Genomic DNA, 22371 nt, shown 5'->3' on the forward strand with positions numbered 1-22371 from the left:
TAGTGCACTAAACTGGAATTGATTTGTGGAGAACAGTAATCTACTCAATACTGTGTTAAGTTCTCAATAACTGCTTACATTCAACTCTAATCGGTGAGACACCTTACTTAACACCTACTGGGTGCTGGAGACAGAGATAGAAAGATAATTCAGTCAAAGTGCCCATCCTGAAGGAACTCACGTTCTAGGAGAGGAATGGGAGTGATAATTCTCTGAGAGGAGGAGGAAGGAGGGGATGGTGTAGAATAGGGAAGGTCGTTTAATCTGCACCTTGAAGAATAAATAGGAATTTGCCCATTAGACATGAGGGATTAGGTTTTTTCAGACAGAGAAAACAGCATTTGCAAAGGTGTGGAGGAATGAAAGACCATGACATATTTAAGGAACAAGAAGTCCTCTGTATTCTTTGAGCATAAATTGTGTGTGAGTGTGTATGTGTGCATTTGTTGGAGGAGCACAGCAATGGGGGAATAGATTGGTGAAACAGAATCCAAATCATGAAGGGCATAAACCAATTGAATAACAGACATTATGTTAATTTATATGCTAACGATGGGGAATGGATTAGCACGGGCATCTCGAGGTCTGATATGATTAAAACCTGATTTTTTATTTTTTAAATTTTTAAAATTTTATTTATTTATTTATTTTGAGGAAGATTAGCCCTGAGCTAACTGCTGCCAATCCTCCTGTTTTTGCTGAGGAAGACTGGCCCTGAGCTAACATCTGTGCCCATCTTCCTCTACTTTCTATGTGGGACACCTACCACAGTATGGCATGCCAAGCGGTGCCATGTCCGCACCTGGGATCAGAACTGGGGAACCCCAGGCCGCCGAAGTGGAACATGCACACTTAACCACTGCGCCACTGGGGCAGCCCCTAAGAACCTGATTTGACCTGATTAAATTCTAGAATCCTCAGCAGCCAAACCTGAATACAGGCAGGTACAGTATAGTTAAAAGTAAAATGCCAATGACTATGTTAAAAAATATCTTTACCTTTTAGAAATATAAACTGAAATATTTTTGTATGAAATGATACGATTTGCTTTGAGATAATGAGGGAAAGTGGAAGTGTGTGGATGTGATATTGTAATTTAGATTTATAATAAGAAGCATATATTTGGTCTTCATCCCCATGTCTGGCACAAAGCTCCTAAAACCCCTGGAATTTCCTGTGATGAGAGCGATAAAGGTGTCTCTTGCTATGTTAATGGGTGACTTTTGGACTGGACCTACCGATGGGGGCTGTTTGTCAGGAGAGCAAACCATGTGATGAGAGAGTTGGAACTTTCAGTCTCACCTCCTGACCTCTGGGAAGAGGAGACGGCTGGGAGATGAGTTCAGTCACCAATGGCAGTGATTTAATCAATCGTGCCTTTGTAATGAAGGCTCCAGAAACACCCAAAAGGATGTGTTCGAAGAGCTTCAGCGTTGGTGAATACATGGAGATATGGGGAGAGTGGACTACCTGGAGGGGGCATGGAAGCTCTGTGCCCCTTCCCACATACCTCGCCCTATGCCTTTCTTCCACTTGGCTGTTCCTGACTTATATCCTTTTATAATAAATCAACGATGTATAAATAAGTAAATAAAATATTTTGCTGAGTTCTGTGAGCTGCTCTAGCAAATTAATCAAACCTAAGGAGGGAGTCCTGGGAACTTCCAATCTATAGCTAGTCCATCAGAAGCACAGGTGACAACCTGGACTTGCAACTGGCATGTGAAGTGTGTGTGTCAGGGCTCAGTTTTGTGGGACTGAACCATTAGCCTGTGGAATCTGATGCTCTCTCTGGGTGGCTTGTGTCAGAACTGAGTTGAATTGTAGGACACCCTGCTGGTGTCCTAGAATTGCTTGGATGTGTGGGAACTCTCCCCCTCAAGTTAAAGTTGGGGTGCAGAATTATTTTTAGTGGGTTGTTGATGAAGCAGGGTTTGCTATGCTTGTTGAAGCAGGATGATGAATACATGGAGTTCATGTATTCATTCTATTTTTGCATGTATTTGAAATTTTCCACAATAAAAAGTTAAAAAGTGGTTACTTGTGTGTATGTAATTCACAATTATATCATTTTTGTTTATTCATTCACCCTTCAGAAATTAATTGAGCATCTACTCACTATGGGTATTTTGGAAAATTCTGGATCTTAGTATAAAGAGCCTCCAATCCAGGAAATGAAAGTGACATGCACATGAATAAATTTAAGATAAGTTGGCATATTATGAATTCTGTATATTAAAAACAGGTCTACATAAAGTACTGTGGAAGTTCTGGGAAGAATTTTTTCCAGCTCAGCAGAATCAGAAAAGACTTACAGTGAAGATGGCATTTGAGCTTTATTCTTTCACTTAATTCAACAAATATTATTGAGCCCCACTATGTGCCAGGTACTATTCTCAATCCTAAGGATCTAGCAGTGAACAAAGCTGATAAAGATCCTACTATTCTGAAATTTATATCTTAATTAGGACGGATAGACAATACATATATATAATATAATAAGTACATTTTATTATATGCTAGAAGATGATAGATTGTTACAGAAGAAAGAAAAAGTAGGGCCTAGTGAGGGAGATTAGTAATGTTGGGAGTAACGATAGGGGAGGGGGAGGTTGCCATGATAAACAGGGTTGTCAGGGTTGGCTCATTGAAGAAGGTGATATTTGGGCAAACTCTTGTTGAGGGAATTGGCCAAGTGGCTATCTGAGTGAAGGACATTCCCACCGAGGGCACAGCTGGAGCAAAGGCCCTAAGTGGGGAGACTACATAGTGTATTTGCAGAACAGCAAGAGAACCAGTGAGGTTAGAGCAGAGTGAGCTAGGGGGAGAGGTGTAGGAAATGAAGTCAGAGATGAAATGGGGAGGGCATGGTGGTGGTGGTGCCAGTGTTGGAGGGCAGACCTTATGGGTAATCATAAGAACTTTGGCTTTTACTTTTAGCAAAATGAGGAGCCACTGAAGGATTTTGAGATAGAGATGTGACATGATTTGGCTTATACTTTACAATCATTACTCTGGCTGTTATGTTGAGAACAAATACTGGGGTGGGGGACCTTTTAGTAGACTATTGGTACAATCTTGGCAAGAAACATTGGTGGCTCAGGCTAGATAGCAGTGGATATGATGGAAGTGGTCAGATTTTGGTTAGATTTTAAAGGTAGAACCAACAGAATTTCCTGAAAGATTGGATGTGGGATTTGACAGAAAGAGAAATGTCAAGGATGAACGGAGAATGGAGGTGCCATCAAGGGAGAGAAGGAAGGCTGCCAGAATGGCAGTTTTTTGTTGGGAGGGGAGATCAGGAGTTCAGTTTTGGACATTTTAAGCTTGGGGTGTTTACTAAACATCTGAGTGAAAGGTAGGTAATTGGAGTTTAGAGTTTGGGAGAGAGGACTGGGTTACAGGTATACATTTGGGAGTTACTGTTATAGAGATGACATTTAAAGCCATGAGCCTGGATGAATTCAAGGGAGTGAGTATAGGTGGAGAAGACCAAGGATGGGCTGTGGGTCATTAAGAGAACAGAAGAGAACCAACCAGCAAAGGAGCTCAGCCTCAATGAGGGGACAATATGTGAACCTGGGAAGTCAGAGTTGAGGGATTAGCTTGAACAAGAGCATGATGGTGGGGAGAAAAACAGATTGCAGATAACCAGTAGCATATGTGTGTTTTTGTAGTTTCTGTTGAATGGAAACTTTATTCACATTTATATGGGTAATGCAGAGTTTAAGATTCTGCTAACTGGATTCATTAATTTATCCTCTTTCCCCTTTTTAGTGGGTCTCCAATGAAACTCATGTTTCCTATTTGGACTACTCTCTTGTATAGGCTCATAAAAAGGGTTGGCTTTTTTTTTTTTTTTTTTCAAAGTTTGGCCCTGAGCTAACATCTGTTACCACTCTTATTTTTTTTTCCTTCTCCCCAAAGCCCCCCAGTACATAGTTGTGTATTCTAGTTGTGGGTCCTTCTAGTTCTGCTAGGTGGGATGCGGCCTCAGCATGGCTTGATGAGCGGTGCCATGTTGGCGCCCAGGATCCTAACCAGTGAAACCCTGGGACACCAAAGCAGAGCCAGTGAACTTAATCACTCGGCCACAGGACCGGTCCCAATGGTTGGCAATTTTTAAAGGACCAGTTAGTAAATATTTTAGGCTTTGCGTGCTGTACAGTCTGTTGCAGCTACTCATCTGTTGTAATGTGGAAGCATCTATAGACATATAAACAAATGAACATGGCTGTGTTCTAATAAAACTTTATCTGTGGACACCGAATTTTGAATTTCATGTAGTTTTCATGTGTTACAAAATATTCTATTGATTTATTTCAACTATTATGTAAAATGTAAAAATCATTCTTACTTCATAAGCTGTACAAAAACAGGTGGCAGGCTGGATTTGGTCTACTGGCTGTAGTTTAACCCCTGGCTTAAAAGATTTTTTTCCCAGGTCAGCTTTGAGCTGGATCATTCTGCCAAATGCATTGGTTAGAAATCAGTTATGAATTGGGTTGGCCAGCTCCTTTTTTTTTGAGGAGGAGGATTAGCCCTGAGCTAACAACATCTGCTGCCAATCCTCCTGTTTTTGCTGAGGAAGACAGGCCCTGAGCTAACATCTGTGCCCATCTTCTTCTACTTTATATGTGGGATGCCTCCACAGCATGGTTTTTGCCAAGTGGTGCCATGTCCACACCCGGGACCAGAACCAGTGAACCCTGGGTCACCGAAGAGAAACATATGCACTTAACCGCTGTGCCACCGGGCCGGCCCCTGGCCAGCTCCTTTGAGTCTGTTTTCAACCACTATCTATTCTAAATATAGTTAATTTGCATAACCTGTGTGGCCTTGTACGTGACATATTAGTCTCTTTGATGGGAGTCTAGTCTAGGTGACCTCTAGGATCCTATTCACCCTCGTGATTCTAGTCCAGTGATTTTCTAAAAAATGAAAAAACTCAAAATTCTTTTTGAAACTCTGTCCTCCATAGCTTCTGCAGCACTGTGGTCTCCCAGAGTTTCTTCCGGTGACCTTTCCTTTTCATTTTCCTTCCCAGGCTCCTGACTTGAAGGTTCCGTTCCTGCGGGCTTGGTTTCCAGCCCTCTTCGTTTCTCCTTCTCTACTTTCTCTTGTGACTTTCGTCAGGCCATGCCTTCAATTACCGCCTCTACACGGGCAACTAACAAATGTGTATGTTTAACTCTGATCTCTCTTCTGAAGCGGAAAGCCTTTCAAGGTTTCTCATCACCTAGAAGTTAAAATGCAAGCTCCTTAGCCTGGCCCAAGGCCCTGCTTGGTCTGAACTCCTCGTGCACTGCCTGGCAGCTGGTCTGAGCTATTGGGCAGCTTCCAGCACGTCATCCATCATTCTTCCTCCTTGCTTTTGCCCATGCTCTTCCCTCTGCCATCACTACCTTCTTTCCTTGCTGTCATCTCTCTCCCCCTTACTCCCAGCACACACCAAATTGATACCCTGCCCTTTGAGAACCCACTCAGAGGGCCACTTACCCTTCAAGATTCAGTGCAAATGCCTGTCCCTCCTGGAAGCCCTTTTCATAGACAAGGTTAAGCATTTTCTCTTTGTGCCCATAGTATCACATGCACATTTCCATTGTAGCACTTGCCTTATTGCTATAATTGTTAGGTCAAAAATAGTTGAATAGTGGTTAAATATCAAATATATTTACAAGTTGGTACCTTCACTGGACTGAGTTCCTGGGAACAGAGTTTTGGTCCTGCTCATTTTTGTAACCCCAGAGCCTGACATTTAGAAGGTGCTTAAATTGTGTTAAAAAAATGAATGACTCCGTGCTTATGAGGTCTACACTGACTTTGATACAAATCAAAGTATGTTGACAATAGTAGGCAAAATTGGACCTTTTCATGATTGTATTTTATGTCTTTAACTATATTTATCTCTTTCTGTTGTAGGAGGAGACTTCTTCCAAGGATGGTCTCCCATTCAGAGTTGAGGGAGCTTTTCTGTGCAGCTGATGCAGTATGCTTCGATGTTGATAGCACAGTCATCAGAGAAGAAGGAATTGATGAACTGGCCAAATTCTGTGGAGTTGAGGATGCTGTGTCAGAAATGTAGGAACAGTATTTATTCACTTTATGAAATGATCAAGAATTGCAAAAGAGAGTGATTTTTGGATGACATGCAGGACCAGAGCCACAATTCCCTGATTCAGTCCCTGGCTATGGAACATAAGCACTAGGCTTTTTCTTCCATCACTTAGAGCTGAATTTGGTAGTATACATTATCCAATCCTCCATTTATACAAATATTTATGGCAAAAAAAAAATAGTTGTCTCTGACAGACAAATGAGGATAAGATACACTCTTAGCTTGGTCAGGGGAACAATGACCATAACTAACCAAAGAAGATGGCCGGGGGGGTAGAGGAGGCTCCAGGTGTCCAGTGCTTTGTGTCGTGGTTGACACTGTGGCCTTAGTGGTTTGCTGGGAAGCTAGTTTTGGTTCAGAATCTCTCAGTGGGATGCCTAGGTGAGAGCCCCGCTCTCCCTCCTGTCCCCCCCAGTACCACCTGCATTCACCTGGTCATGGACCATTTCATGTTCAGCTGCATTTGATGCAAGACATGGTTCCAAAATATTATTGTGATTCTCAAGCAAACCTTCAATAGTTTATTCCCAGGCCTCGCTCCCATGCATCATAGCGTGTCTGTTGTGCAGTGGGGCTCTAGGCAGCACCTTCCTCATGAGTGGACATTGTGAGGAGCTGGGGAGGTTAGGCATGTAAACTTCGACGACAGCTAACTTGTCTGGCCTGACTGTTGGGTCTTCCTCCTAGGACACGGCGAGCCATGGGTGGGGCAGTGCCTTTCAAGGCTGCCCTCACAGAGCGCCTATCTCTGATCCAGCCCTCCAGGGAACAGGTGCAAAGGCTCATAGCAGAGCACCCCCCACACCTGACCCCTGGTATAAGGTAAGAGGAGCCCCGGTCTGGGTACTGTCTCCCTAGCAGCACCTGCGTCCTCCTGAGAGTATCTCACTATTGTTGAAGAACTCCCTTCCCTGTGGTTCTTTCAGCACTTACATATGGTCTTGTGTGGCTGGTTGGTCCTGCCCGTGTCTGCCCTCCCTCTCTCCCCAGAGAGAGCTTAAGCCTCCTCTTCATTTTGTGTTTCTAGATCCATGGGCAGAATAGAGTTGTGGAATGGTTTCCTAAAGCAGTCAAGCCTCACCCATTAATTTCGAATGCGTTTAGAAAAACATATATAAAACATTAATTCACCAGGCAATATACCTTGTCCAATGTACCTCAGGCAAATGCATTCAGGAGAAAAAAATATTTTAGTTTCCTTTTCATGTTTCATGTTTTCTCTTTTGTATTAATCAGTGTTTGGTATTTTATGTTTCTTTTTTGCAGGGAGCTAGTAAGTCGCCTTCAAGAGCGAAATGTTCAGGTTTTCCTAATATCTGGTGGCTTCAGGAGCATTGTAGAGCATGTAGCTTCAAAGCTCAACATCCCTCCAACCAATGTATTTGCCAACAGGCTGAAATTCTACTTTAATGGTAAGACTTTAATGGTAACATTTTCCCTTTCATATCAGTTTTTGTATTCAATATCCTAGGTAATGTCTGTTGTAATACAACTTAGGCAAAGTGGCTTTGGAGTTAAATATTCAGATAAAAGATTCTCTTGACTGATGTCTTTTGCTCCTTGGTATCCTTTGCTCTGCAAAATAGACTTAGGTCATCATCTCTCCTCGCTTTAGTATCCATATAATTGTCTATCTCTATATAAATGTCTGTGCCTGGTAAAATGTTAATGTTAATTCCTATATAACCCACATTACTTATTTTGCTATGCATTATATTTCAATTTTATGAGAGCTGTCATGTATTTGAGCCAGTTTAGACTCAGGAAGGAGAGTTAATGTGTTAGCAAGTCACTGCACTATAGCTGCCTTTCAAGATGCCTCCTGGCCCCTCTCTGGACTACCACAGAGCCATAGCTGTAGTTTTCTATCATCTCAAGATGTTTCCAATGACATCAAAGGGTGGCTGACATTCTTAAAACCAAATAATATTAATTTAAAAATTTTAAATGTGTTAATAGAACACTTTTTTTTTTTAGATTGGCACCTGAGCTAACTACTGTTGCCAATCTTTTTTTCTCTGCTTTATTTTCTCCCCAAATCCCCCCAGTACATAGCTGTATATTTTAGTTGTGGGTCCTTCTAGTTGTGGCATATGGGATGCCACCTCAGCATGGCCTAATGAGCGGTGCCATGTCCGTGCCCAGGATGCGAACCGGCAAAACCCTGGGCCGCTGAAGCGGAGCGTGCAAACTTAACCACTTGGCCACGGGGCCGGCCCCAATAGAACACTTTTGAAGGAACTACAGATAGAGATCATTTGAAAAAAAGTAGAGAATGAGTGTGGTAATTACTATAAGAATGGAAATAATCGATCAAATATAACTTGAAATTTCCTCTTAGATGAAATTATATATTAACTTATTTTAAATTTAATATATTCATGGTGTTCTGCCACCCAACAAGGTTTAAGAATTACTACACTGGAAGCTTAAAAGATAAAACTAATTTACCCCAAGGTGTGTATTACCTAAAGGAGTAACCTCTACAAGAAGTATTTGTAATTTAAAAGAAAAGCTTGTTTATTCTGAGGAATAGGTGTGGAAGTCCAGGCTGTGTCACTTTACTGAGGGCCATGTTTAGCTTCCTCAGTGACATTTAAGTGAGTATATCATCTATGCAAAAAGCAGGCCCTACTGATACAATTCTGAGGCTCTTTAACATTGTTTTAACTTCTCTTTTTAGGTGAATATGCAGGTTTTGATGAGATGCAGCCAACAGCTGAATCTGGTGGGAAAGGAAAAGTTATTAAACTTTTAAAGGAAAAATTTCATTTTAAGAAAATAGTCATGATTGGAGATGGAGCTACAGACATGGAAGCCTGTCCTCCTGCTGTATGTATTAAGTGGACTAACATTTTTCCGGTTGTATTTTTGCTTTAGACAGGTGATGTAGAGCTCAGTAAGATTTACAAGAGTTAAACAAAAACATCTAAGTATCATTGTAAAATAGAAAAACAAAAGAAAACAAATACAATCTCAATACGTCGATTGACTTTTTTGCAAACCCAAGAAAGGTTGCAAATAAGGAACTAAAAACCTTTAAAACTTTCATTGACTCTTGTCTCTACAGTATGGCCACCACCTTTTAGCCCAAGTATGTGCTCGACAAGGTTGAGCTTCATTTCCCCAAATAGTTCCACAGATAAGAATGTGGCTCTTATAGCTGTAACCGAAACGTCAATGCCCTTTTATATTTGATAAACTATTTCCTCATATATTATCTTATTTTGTCCTCAGAATGGCCCTGTGAGGTAAAGTATTATCTCCTCCTTTTTCCTACTTGGGGAACTGAGGCTCATGGAGGTTTGATAACTTGCTTATATTAAAGCATTTTATTCTTCTGAATTAACATTGTTGTTTTCTGAGACTAGCAGGAAACAAGTACTATATAGCAAGTGTCCTAAATATCAAATATGTTCATTTCACGCAGGACTTTCCTTTATAATCTCATTCTAACTTAAGAAAAAATGAACCAAAAATATAGTGGTGAACTTTTTACTGCCTAGTTTCCTGAGATCTAAAAATAGTAATTATCTTTATAAATGATTAACCAAAGGGGGTTAAAGAATCTTTTTGGATCCTTTTATCATTACTTGAATCAGTTCAAGATAACAAGTCCTTAGATGATTTACAACCAATGTTGGTTGACTAAGTAATGAACACTGGGCTAGTTAGTACATAAACATAAAATAACACTTCTCTCAGGGAGTTCCCAATCCCAGGGTTGAGAAATGACAAAGTTATAAATTCCAGATGACCCTACCAATCGGAAGATGACAGAGCCTGACTGAACCAAGAGAAAGTGGCACGCATGCAGGTGTGTAGCCCTCGAAGGTGGTAGAGGAACCTGTGAGCTAAGGAAGGTTAACAGCCACCATGTGAAGGCTTAGCAGGACTTAGGGGAGGAAGTTTCCAGAGGGAAGGAGGCAGCAGAGCAGAGTGAGCATGTGTACACTACGTATAGTCCTGGGCTGGACAGTGGGCAAGAGCCAGCGGGAGTGGGCCTTCCCTTCAGCAACTGCCGAAGACTCCACATACTAGGCACCGTGGTGTGACCTTTAGGTCCTGGGAAGCCCTAGAAGGCTTCTGGACGGAAAAGGAATGAGTCCTTGTGTTAGGACAGCTAAGTTGGGGCCAGCATGCAGAAAGTGCTGCCACAGGCAGGAGGCTCAGTTGGGAGACTAAATTTAACTGGAAGGTAAGAACTCTAGTTATTTTTTTCCCCTGTGTGGTATGAAAATAAAAATGAAAAGGGCAAATAAGAGAATTTTGTACTTCCAAATTAGTGGGTATTGTGTCTATATCCTGGAAGAAAAAAAATACCATCTTAAAAGATCATTGATTAAAAGAAGGTATCACTTAGTATAAATTAATGAAATGATGTAACTTTAAATAATTTGAATGATGAAAAGTAGAGTACTGCCAACAGCTATTGGGGTCATCATCTCCTTCAGCCCAGAATAACATACCTCCCTGGTTCACCCAGGGCGCCAGTCAGGAGATGCCTGCTTTGGTCCCAATTCCGGGCACGAGGGGATTTCCACTGCACCACAGCCCTCTCTGATTTCCCCCCTTTGAAATTGCCTGGTCTGGGTGTGATGGCCATCCAGGTTAGAGCTCAGACATTTACCACCTGATGTGATTTTATCTTTGTTTGTAAGCAACTGTCTTGTTTTAAGAGGGCTTAAATTCTCCTGAAACCGACAATGTGCAGCTGAGTGGATCTGTGGGCCTGGTGCACTTGCTCATTCAAAGGGCAGGAGGAAGTTCCCAGGCAGCTGGGGAGGCTGGGCTCACCTCTCTTTGCATGGAATGGTTTACTTTTTCAAGCAACACTTAGTGCCCTAGACTGCTACTGTATCGTTTTTTTCTTTCAACTATTTCTCTTTTCTTTTCCTTCTTAGGATGTTTTCATTGGATTTGGAGGAAATGTGATCAGGCAACAAGTAAAGGACAACGCGGAATGGTACATAACTGATTTTGTAGAGCTTTTGGGAGAACTGGAAGAATAATAGCAAGTTTTATACAGTTCATAACAACTTCAGGTTAATTTTTAAAAGTTATACAGTTTGATACTGTTTGCTTCCAATTGCCTATTAGAACTTAATGTATGAATTTGGTATTGATTATCTGTACTTCTAAGTAAACTATAGTTACACCTCCTAGAAAATCGCTCTTTTTAAGTGTAGTTCCATTATTATTATGACCATTAATTACCTGGAGAGTTTTATAATGTGAATTCTTTATGAATTTCCTGGCTATATTTTATTTGAAGCCTTTTGAAGATGGATAGTAAATTAAACACCTTCACTATTGGAAATATGGATTAGGCAGTGAATTTAAGTGAATATTAAGTGAACTGAAGTGAATATTCGTTTTCCCTTTGGCATATAAATAAAAGTTCATCCATGTATCAGAACAGATTGGTAGAAGTTTCAGTTCTGCCTATCATGTATCTCAATATCCAGTATTTCAAGTACTTTAAGTGTCTGAGTAGAAACAACCTCCAGGCAAGGAACCAAGGAGTCGAGACCCGCCCCTGGAACACAGTGCTTGTCACAATGTACCCACCACTCCGCCCCAACCAATCTTTGCACTGAGTGAAGCCTTGGCCAGAGGGATGGAACTTCTTTTAGTACTTCTTGGAATTTGTCATTTAGGGAATGTTACAAAAGCTTCAAAAAAAAATAACAATGGAAACTTAAACAAAAGTACTGACCTTAAAAAATGGATATTTGATAATCATGTGAAGAACTAAAAAGTTTTACTCATCCCAAATGAAGATCAGCGTTTTTCCCTAAATGAATTAAGAAATAACTCCTAATAGCATATATGAACAATTTCTTACAGATGAGTTGGAAGGACCTTAAAGCCAGGTTCATGTGTATTCTGAGCAGGGCCAAGAAAGGGAAATTTCAGAACATGCTTTGATACTCTGAGATTATATACCTTCCCTGGTGGAAAAATTGGGGAGGATAAAAACACAGGTTTAGGAAGAGGCATGCAGTGAGTGGATACTGTTGGATAATTTAGTAGAAAAGGCCGGAAGGATTTAATATTGAAATTATTTGGAAAATTTATAATTTAACCAAATAATCAGATAATTATTTAGTCAAATAATCAATTCGGATCAATCAAATTTCCTTCAAAATCAGAGTGTCTATAGCAGAAACATGAAATAGGTTTGACAACATTTAAATGAGGCCACAAACAATGAGGTGTAGCTTCATAATTGTGAATGCTTATGGGGAATTCCAGAAGCTATTTAGCAGTGCTGTGCTCTGGGCAGGACTAGGCATGCCAGGGCTGTGAAGCATGCTGCAAACTGCCTCAGCCTTCACCATGACCTGGTGTGCAGGAACTGGAGCAAGCCGTCAGTGGATAGATGGAAGAGTAAGGAGCTTTTGGCCACAGGGCAATGGCCTGACTAGGAGGCGCACACTGAATTTAGTTCATAGGAATCTGATCTGCTGAAAAATCATGATGTCTGTATAGAACCTTTATACCAAGTACACAACCCCTCCTCTGGCCCACAGGCTCTCAGCAAGCAGCACAAAAGCAGCATGCACAATCCCTTCTTTGTTATGTTGGAGGAGTGAGTCTGAAATGATGCAAGAACTGTGCTAACCTGTTTTCTAATTCTGGATTCACTGGAAACAGCTACAGAATGGCTCTCTCAGGAGTTATGTACATGGTTACACTAGGGCAGGATTCAGAAAATGGTGGTAGTGTTTATACGGCCTCCTATCCTTCTGACACTGCTTTTCATTTTGATTATGAACACTTCTTATGTAAACAGAAAAAGTTAAGAATTGGGGTCATAAAGTAAAGAATTGAAATTTGTCACGGTATTAACAAATTGGAGTTGGAACATTAGAAGTCCCTCAAAACTTTTTTTTTTTAATTGAGTTAATGATAGGTTACAATCTTGTGTGATTTCAGTTGTACATTAATGTTTGTCATTCGTGTTGTAGGTGCACCACTTCACCCTTTGTGCCCACCCCCCACCCCGCCTTTCCCCTAGTAGCCACTAATCTGTTCTCTTTGTCCGCATTTTTAAATTCTTCATATGAGTGGAGTCATACAGAGATTATCCTTCTCTAACTGGCTTATTTCACTTAACATAATTCCCTCAAGGTCCATCCATGTTGTTGCAAATGGGATGATTTTGTTCTGTTTTGCAGCTGAGTAGTATTCCATTGTATATATGTACCACATCTTCTTTATCCATTCGTCTGTTGATGGACACTTAGGTTGCTTCCATGTCTTGGCTATTGTAAATAATGCTGCAGTGAACATTGGGGTGCATAGGTCTTTTGGAATTGCTGACTTCAAGCTCTTTGGATAGCTACCCAGTAGTGGAATGGCTGGATCATATGGTAGTTCTATTTTTAATTTTTTGAGGAATCTCCATACTGTTTTCCATAGTGGCTGCACCAGTTTGCATTCCCACCAGCAGTATATGAGGGTTCCATTCTCTCCACAACCTCTCCAACATTTGTTACTATTAGTTTTAGATATTTTTGTCATTCTAATGGGTGTAAGGTGATATATTAGTATAGTTTTGATTTGCATTTCCCTGATGATCAGCGATGATGAGCATCTTTTCATGTGCCTATTGGCCATCAGTATATCTTCTTTGGAGAAATGTCTGTTCATGTCTCCAGCCCATTTTTTGATCGGGTTGTTTGATTTTTTGTTGTTGAGTTGTGAGAATTCTTTATATATTATGGATATTAAGCCTTTGTCAGATATATGACTTGCAAATATTTTTTCCCAGTTAGTGGGTTGTTTTTTTGTTTCAATCCTGTTTTCATTTGCCTTGAAGAAGCTCTTTAGTCTGATGAAGTCCCATTTGTTTATTGTTTCTGTTGTTTCCCTTCTCTGAGAAGACATGGTGTCTGAAAAGATCCTTTTAATACTGATGTCAAAGAGTGTACTGCCTACGTTTTCTTCTCGAAGCCTTATGGTTTCAGGTCTCACATTTAGGTCTTTGATCCTTTTTGACTTTATTTTGGTGAATGGTGAAAAAGAATGGTCAATTTTCATTCTTTTACGTATGGCTTTCCAGTTTTCCCAGCACCATTTGTTGAAAAGACTTTCTTTTCTCCATTGTATGCACTCTGCTCCTTTGTCGAAGATAAGCTGTCCATAGATGTGTGCTTTTATTTCTGGGCTATCAATTCTGTTCCATTGATCTGTGCACCTGTTTTTCTACCAGTACCATGCTGTTTTGATTACTGTAGCTTTGTAGTAAGTTTTGAAGTCAGGGATTGTAATGCCTCCCGTTTTGTTCTTTTTTCTCAGGATTGCTTTAGCAATTTGGGGTCTTTTGTTGCCCCATATAAATTTTAGGATTCTTTGTTCTATTTCTGTAAAGAATGTCATTGGGATTCTGATTGGGATAGCATTGAATCTGTAGATTGCTTTAGGTAGAATGGACATTTTAAGCTCCGCCCGGGCAGCAGACAAAACTCTCTGTGTGCCGTTAGCAGAGGGGCCACGCCGAGCATTCACGGCTCCGGGAGAGGCCCGGAGAGAATCCCAGAGGGCGGGGCGACCCCCAGCTGCCATTGCCCGCCCCTTGGGGCTAGAGATTGCTAGAGATCTCGGAGAGGACCGGGCCGGGGGGAACTTTCAAAGGCCGGTTCTGCGACCCGGAGGGGAAGCGCCGGAGTTCCACCAGGCAGCAGACAGAACTCTCTGTCTGCCATTAGCAGAGGGGCCACGCCCAGCATTCAGGGCTCCCGGGAGAGGCCCGGAGAGAAGCCCAGAGGGCGGGGCGACCCCCAGCTGCCATTGCCCGCCCCGTGAGACTAGGGATTGCTGGAGATCTCGGAGAGGACTGGGGCTGGAGAGAGTTCCAGAGACCCAGCTTAGTAGCCTAGGGGGAAACCCTACAGGCTCACAGCAGCCTTAGGGAAAGCCTCTGCACAGCACCAGTAGAAGGCACCCAGCCGCCAGCCACAAGGCTGGAAGACCCCAGGGCAAAAGCAGCATAGCTAGGTGTACTAACCACAGACTGTAGAAGATGCCAGTAGCTCTCCTGCGACCCATAGAGGACAAGTGAGATTCGGTGGGTGCTGACAGCAACGGAGCGACAAATATAAGTGATCCCACCCCTGGCCGCTGGAAAAGCCCATAACACTGTTGCAGACCCCAAGGAGAGAGCACATCTAGGTGGGCTGCAACAGTAGGCACCTGCAGCCTGAAGCCCCCCTGTGACAGCCCCCACAGCAGAGGAGGGAATCCAAAGGGCCACTGTGGCTACGAAGAGGGGCCCAGGCCCAGTTAGCAACTACAGACAGGGTTCCTGGCTGGTGAAGTATAAACAGCTGCTCCCCGCACTGCAGCAGCTGAAACAAGTGAAAGGAGCAACTAAACTCTATCTCCATGCGGAGGCACAAATCAACAACATCAAGCAATATGAAAAAATACATTAAGTCTCCAGAACAGAAAGAAAGTAACAAATACACAGAAAACAATCCCAAAGAAAATGAGATATATAACCTAAATGATGATGACTTCAAAACAGCCATCATTAAGATTCTCAATGAGTTAAGAGAGAATTCTGACCGTCAACTCAACGAGTTCAGGAGCTATGTCACAAAAGAGTTTGATACGATAAAGAAGAACCAAACAGAAATACTGGAAATGAAGAACACAATAGAGGAGATTAAGAAAAATCTAGATGCTCTGAACAGTAGGGCCGATAATATGGAGGAAAGAATTAGCAATTTGGAAGATGGCAATATAGAATTGTTGCAGGCAGAGGAGGAGAGAGAAGCAAGACTTAAAAGAAATGAAGAAACTCTCCGAGAATTATCAGACACAATTAGGAGATGCAACGTAAGGATTATAGGTATACCAGAGGGAGAAGAGAAGGAGAAAGGGGCAGAAAACCTATTCAAAGAAATAATGGCTGAGAACTTCCCAAATCTGGTGAGGGAGATGGATCTTCAGGTGACAGAAGCCAATAGATCTCCAAACTTTATCAATGCAAGAAGACCAACTCCACGGCATATAGTAGTGAAGCTAGCAAAAGTCAACGACAAGGAGAAAATATTAAGGACAGCCAGGCAAAAGAAACTAACCTACAAAGGAACCCCCATCAGGCTATCAGCAGATTTCTCAGCAGAAACTTTACAGGCTAGAAGAGAGTGGAATGATATATTCAAAAATCTGAAGGACAAAAATCTACAGCCGAGAATTCTCTACCCAGCGAAAATATCCTTCAAATACGATGGAGAAATAAAAACTTTCCCAGATAAACAAAAATTAAGGGAGTTCATTGCCACAAAACCTCCTCTTCAGGAAATCCTCAGGAAAACCCTCATTCCTGAAAAATCCAAAAAAGGAAAGGGGCTACAAAACCAAGAGCAGAGGAAATAAGTAGAAGGACAACAACAGAGAGTAGCAGCTCTACATCAGAACAGATTAAACCATGGGACGAGAAACAAAGGAAACTGAAGAAAAGCGGAAAACAAGACACAAAATGGTAGTGGTAGGCCCCCACGTCTCAATAATCACTCTAAATGTAAATGGATTGAACTCCCCAATCAAAAGACACAGAGTGGCAGGATGGATCAAAGAACAAGATCCAACAATATGCTGCCTCCAGGAAACACACCTCAGCCCCAAAGACAAACACAGACTCAGAGTGAAGGGATGGAGAACAATACTCCAAGCTAATAATGAACAAAAGAAAGCAGGTGTCGCTATACTAATATCAGACAAGGTAGATTTCAAAGCAAAACAGATAAAGAAAGATAAAGAGGGACAGTATATAATGATAAAAGGGACTCTCCACCAAGAAGACATAACACTTATAAATATATACGCACCCAACACAGGAGCACCAAAATTTGTAAAGCAACTCTTAATAGAACTAAAAGAAGACATCAACAACAATACAATAATAGTAGGGGACCTCAACACACCATTAACACCAATGGACAGAACATCCAGACAGAAAATCAACAAGGAAATAATAGAATTAAATGAAAAATTAGACCAGATGGACTTAATAGATATATATAGAACACTTCATCCAAAAACAGCAGGTTACACATTCTTCTCAAGTGCACATGGAACATTCTCAAGGATTGACCATATTTTGGGAACCAAAGCAAACATCAATAAATACAAGAGAGTTGAAATAATATCAAGCATCTTTTCTGATCATAACGCTATTAAACTAGAAATCAACTACAAGAAAAAAGCAGAGAAAGGTGCAAAAATGTGGAGACTAAACAACACGCTTCTCAACAAACAATGGATCATTGAAGAAATTAAAGAAGAAATCAAATATTATCTGGAGACAGATGAAAATGAGAACACGACATACCAAATCATTTGGGATGCAGCAAAAGCAGTCCTAAGAGGGAAATTCATCGCAATACAGGCTCACCTCACTAAACAAGAAAAAGCTCACGTAAGCAACCTCAAACGACACCTAACAGAACTAGAAAAAGAAGAACAAACAAAGCCCAGAGTCAGTAGAAGGAGGGAAATAATAAAAATAAGAGCAGAAATAAACGATATTGAAACAAAAAAGACAATAGAAAGGATCAATGAAACAAAGAGTTGGTTCTTTGAAAGAATTAACAAAATTGACAAACCCCTAGCCAGACTCACCAAGAAAAGAAGAGAGAAATCGCAAATTAATAAAATCAGGAATGACAGAGGAGAAATCACAACAGATACCAATGAAATACAAGAGATCATAAGAGAATACTATGAAAAACTATATGCCAACAAATTGAACAACCTGGAAGAAATGGACAAATTCCTAGACTCCTACAATCTCCCCAAACTGAATCAGGAAGAAATGGAGAATCTGAATAGACCAATCACAAGTAAGGAAATAGAAACGGTAATCAAAAACCTCCCCAAAAACAAGAGTCCAGGACCAGACGGCTTCTCTGGAGAATTCTACCAAACATTCAAAGAAGACTTAATACCTATTCTCCTCAAACTGTTCCAGAAAATTGAGAAAGATGGAGAACTCCCTAACACATTCTATGAAGCCAACATCACTCTGATCCCCAAACCTGACAAGGACAACACAAAGAAGGAGAACTACAGGCCGATATCACTGATGAACATAGATGCAAAAATCCTCAACAAAATTTTGGCAAACCGATTACAGCAATACATCAAAAAGATTATACACCATGATCAAGTGGGATTTATACCAGGGACACAGGGATGGTTCAACATCCGCAAGTCAATCAACGTGATACACTACATCAACAAAATGAAAAACAAAAACCACATGATCATCTCAATAGATGCAGAGAAAGCATTCGACAAGATCCAACACCCATTTATGATAAAAACCCTCAGTAAAATGGGTATAGAAGGAAAGTACCTCAACATAATAAAGGCCATATATGATAGACCCACAGCCAACATCATACTCAATGGACAAAAGCTGAAAGCCATCCCTCTGAGGACAGGAACAAGACAAGGGTGCCCACTTTCACCACTCCTATTCAACATAGTACTGGAGGTGCTGGCCAGAGCAATTTGGCAGGAAAAAGAAATAAAAGGAATCGAAATAGGTAACGAAGAAGTAAAACTCTCGTTGTTTGCAGACGACATGATCTTATACATAGAAAACCCCAAAGAATCCACAGAAAAACTATTAGAAATAATCAACAACTACAGCAAAGTAGCAGGGTATAAAATTAACGTGCATAAATCAGTAGCATTTCTATACACTAACAATAAACTAACAGAAAAAGAACTCAAGAACTCTATCCCATTCACAATCGCAACGAAAAGAATAAAATACCTTGGGATAAACTTAACCAAGGAAGTGAAGGATCTATACAATGAAAACTACAAGACTTTCTTGAAAGAAATAGGCGATGACATAAAGAGATGGAAAAACATTCCATGCACATGGATTGGAAGAATAAACATAGTTAAAATGTCCATACTACCTAAAGCAATATACAGATTCAATGCTATCCCAATCAGAATCCCAAGAACATTCTTCACAGAAATTGAGCAAACAATCCTAAAATTCATATGGGGGAACAAAAGACCCCGAATTGCTAAAGCAATCCTGAGCAAGAAAAACAAAGCTGGCGGAATCACAATCCCTGATTTCAAAACATACTACAAAGCTACAGTGATCAAAACAGCATGGTACTGGTAGAAAAACAGGTCCACAGATCAATGGAACAGAATTGAAAGCCCAGAGATAAAACCACACATCTATGGACAGCTAATCTTCGACAAAGGAGCAGAGGGCCTACAATGGAGAAAAGAAAGTCTCTTCAACAAATGGTGCTGGGAAAACTGGACAGCCACATGCAAAAGATTGAAAATTGACCATTCTTTTTCACCACACACCAAAATAAACTCAAAATGGATCAAAGACCTAAAGATTAGGCCTGAGACAATAAGTCTTTTGGAAGAGAATATAGGCAGTACACTCTTTGACATCAGTTTCAAAAGAATCTTTTCAGACACTGTAACTCCTCAGTTGAGGGAAACAATAGAAAGAATAAACAAATGGGACTTCATCAGACTGAAGAGCTTCTTCAAGGCAAGGGAAAACAGGATTGAAACAAAAAAACAGCTCACTAATTGGGAAAAAATATTTACAAGCCACTTATCCGACAAAGGGTTAATCTCCATAATATACAAAGAACTCACACTGCTTAACAACAAAAAAACAAACAACCCGATCAAAAAATGGGCAGAGGACATGAACAGACATTTCTCAAAAGAAGATATGAATATGGCCAATAGACACATGAAAAGATGTTCATCATCGCTAATCATCAGGGAAATGCAAATCAAAACTACACTAAGATATCACCTTACCCCCGTTAGATTGGCAAAAACATCCAAAACCAAGAACGACAAATGTTGGAGAGGTTGTGGAGAAAGAGGAACCCTCATACACTGTTGGTGGAAATGCAAACTGGTACAGCCACTATGGAAAACAGTATGGAGATTTCTCAAAAAGTTAAAAATAGAAATACCCTATGACCCAGCCATCCCATTACTGGGTATCTATCCTAAGAACCTGATATCAGATATCTCAAGAGTCCGTTGCACCCCTATGTTCATCACAGCATTATTTACAATAGCCAAGACGTGGAACCAGCCTACATGCCCAGAAACTGATGATTGGATAAAGAAGATGTGGTATATATACACAATGGAATACTACTCAGCCATAAAAAAAGACGAAATTGGCCCATTCACAACAACGTGGATGGACCTCGAGGGCATTATGTTAAGCGAAATAAGTCAGTCAGAGAAAGACGAACTCTATATGACTCCACTCATAGGTGGAAATTAGTATATTGAGAAGGAGATCTGATCGGTGGTTACCAGGGAAAAGGGGGGGTGGGGGGAGGGTACGGAGGGGGAAGTGGTGTACCCACAACATGACTAACAAAAATGTACAACTGAAATCTCACAAGGTTGTAATCTATCATAACATTAATAAAAAAAAAAAAAAAAAGAATGGACATTTTAACTATGCTTATTCTTCCAATCCATGTACATGGAATGTCTTTCCGTCTCCTATGTTGTCATCCAATTCTCTCAGAAAGGCCTTGTAATTTTCATTATATAGGTCCTTCACTTCCTTGGTTAAATTTACCCCAAGGTATTTTATTCTTTTTGTTGCTATTGTGAATGGTATTGTGTTCTTGAGTTCTTTTTCTGTTACTTCGTTGTTAGAATATAGAAATGCTACTGATTTATGCAAATTGATTTTATACCCTGCAACTTTGCTGTAGTTGTTGATTACTTCTAAGAGTTTTCCAATGGATTCTTTGGGGTTTTCTATATATAAGATCATGTCGTCTGCAAACAGCAGAAGTTTCACTTCTTCCCTCCCTATTTGGATTCCTTTTATTCCTTTTTCTTGCCTGATTGCTCTGGCCAGGACCTCCAGTACTGTGTTAAATAAGAGTGGTGATAGAGGGCATCCTTGTCTCATTCCTGTTTTCAGGGGGATGGTGCTCAGTTTTTGCCCATTGAGTATGATGTTGGCTATGGGCTTGTCATATATGGCCTTTATTATGTTGAGGTAGTTCCCTTCTATGCCCATTTTGTTCAGAGTTTTTTTTTTTTTTTTTATCATAAATGGCTGTTGGATCTTGTCAAATGCTTTCTCTGCATCTATTGAGATGATCATGTGGTTTTTATTCAACAGTTTGTTGATGTGGTGTATCACGTTGATTGATTTGCGGATGTTGAACCATCCCTGTGTCCCTGGTATGAATCTCACCTGATCATGATGTATGATCCTTTTGATGAATTGCTGAATTCTGGTGGCCAAAATTTTGTTTAGAATTTTTGCATCTATGTCCATCAGCAATATTGGCCTGTAGTTCTCTTTTTTCATGGTGTCCTTGTCTGGCTTTGGTATCAGCGTGATGTTGGCCTCATAGAATGTGTTAGGAAGTGTTCCATCCTCCCTAATTCTTTGGAATAGCTTGAAAAGGATAGGTATTAAATCCTCTCTGAAAGTTTGGTAGAATTCCCCAGGGGAGCCGTCTGGTCCTGGGGTTTTATTCTTTGGGATGCTTTTGATTGCTGTTTCAATCTCTTTCCTTGTGATTGGTCTGTTCAAATTGTCTGCTGCTTCTTGAGTGAGCTTTGGGAGATTGTAGGAGTCCAAGAATTTATCCATTTCCTCTAGGTTATCCATTCTGTTGGCATATAGTTTTTCGTAGTATTCTCTTATAATCCGTTGTATTTCTGCAGAGTCTGTTGTTATTTCTCCTCTTTCATTTCTGATTTTGTTCATTTGAGCTTTCTCCCTTCTTTTCTTTGTAAGTCTGGCTAGGGGTTTGTCAATTTTATTTATCTTCTCAAGGAACCAGCTCTTTGTTTCATTGATCCTTTCTACTGCCTTTTTCGTTTCAATAGCATTTATTTCTGCTCTGATTTTTATTATTTCTCTCCTTCTGCTGACTTTGGGCTTCATTTGTTCTTCCTTCTCTAGTTCAGTTACGTGTAGTTTAAGATTGCTTATTTGGGATTTTTCTTGTTTGTTAAGATGTGCCTGTATTATGATGAATTTTCCTCTTAATACAGCTTTTGCTGTATCCCATATGAGTTGGTATGGCGTGTTATCATTTTCATTAGTTTCCAGGTATTTTTTGATTTCCTCTTTAATTTCTTCAATGATCCATTGCTTGTTCAGTAGTGTATTGTTTAGTCTCCACATCTTTGTGCCTTTCTCAGCTTTTTTCTTGTAATTAACCTCTAGC

At 40.5% G+C, this 22371-nt stretch overlaps 1 protein-coding gene across 20 annotated transcripts in view; it reads left to right on the forward strand.

Moving 5' to 3' along the window:
* The window catches only part of PSPH (phosphoserine phosphatase), a 46167-nt gene extending 34630 nt beyond the window's left edge, over positions 1-11537 (forward strand). For 6 of the 20 annotated variants that reach the window (XM_070567900.1, XM_070567903.1, XM_008542270.2 and 3 more), the window contains exons 3-7: positions 5923-6081; positions 6806-6940; positions 7385-7530; positions 8802-8950; positions 11023-11537. In XM_070567900.1, the coding sequence (XP_070424001.1) occupies positions 5942-6081; positions 6806-6940; positions 7385-7530; positions 8802-8950; positions 11023-11130 (678 nt within the window). In that variant the 5' untranslated portion in view covers positions 5923-5941 and the 3' untranslated portion in view covers positions 11131-11537. Of the gene's footprint in view, positions 1-5047; positions 5182-5922; positions 6082-6805; positions 6941-7384; positions 7531-8801; positions 8951-9871; positions 9936-11022 lie in introns of all 20 variants that reach the window. The other 14 variants (XM_070567916.1, XM_070567917.1, XM_070567904.1 and 11 more) reach the window with 5 other exon arrangements.
* Positions 11538-22371: the final 10834 nt, after the last annotated feature.

This window comes from Equus przewalskii, chromosome 12 (genome assembly GCF_037783145.1).
Source record: "Equus przewalskii isolate Varuska chromosome 12, EquPr2, whole genome shotgun sequence".
Lineage (NCBI taxonomy): Eukaryota > Metazoa > Chordata > Mammalia > Perissodactyla > Equidae > Equus > Equus przewalskii.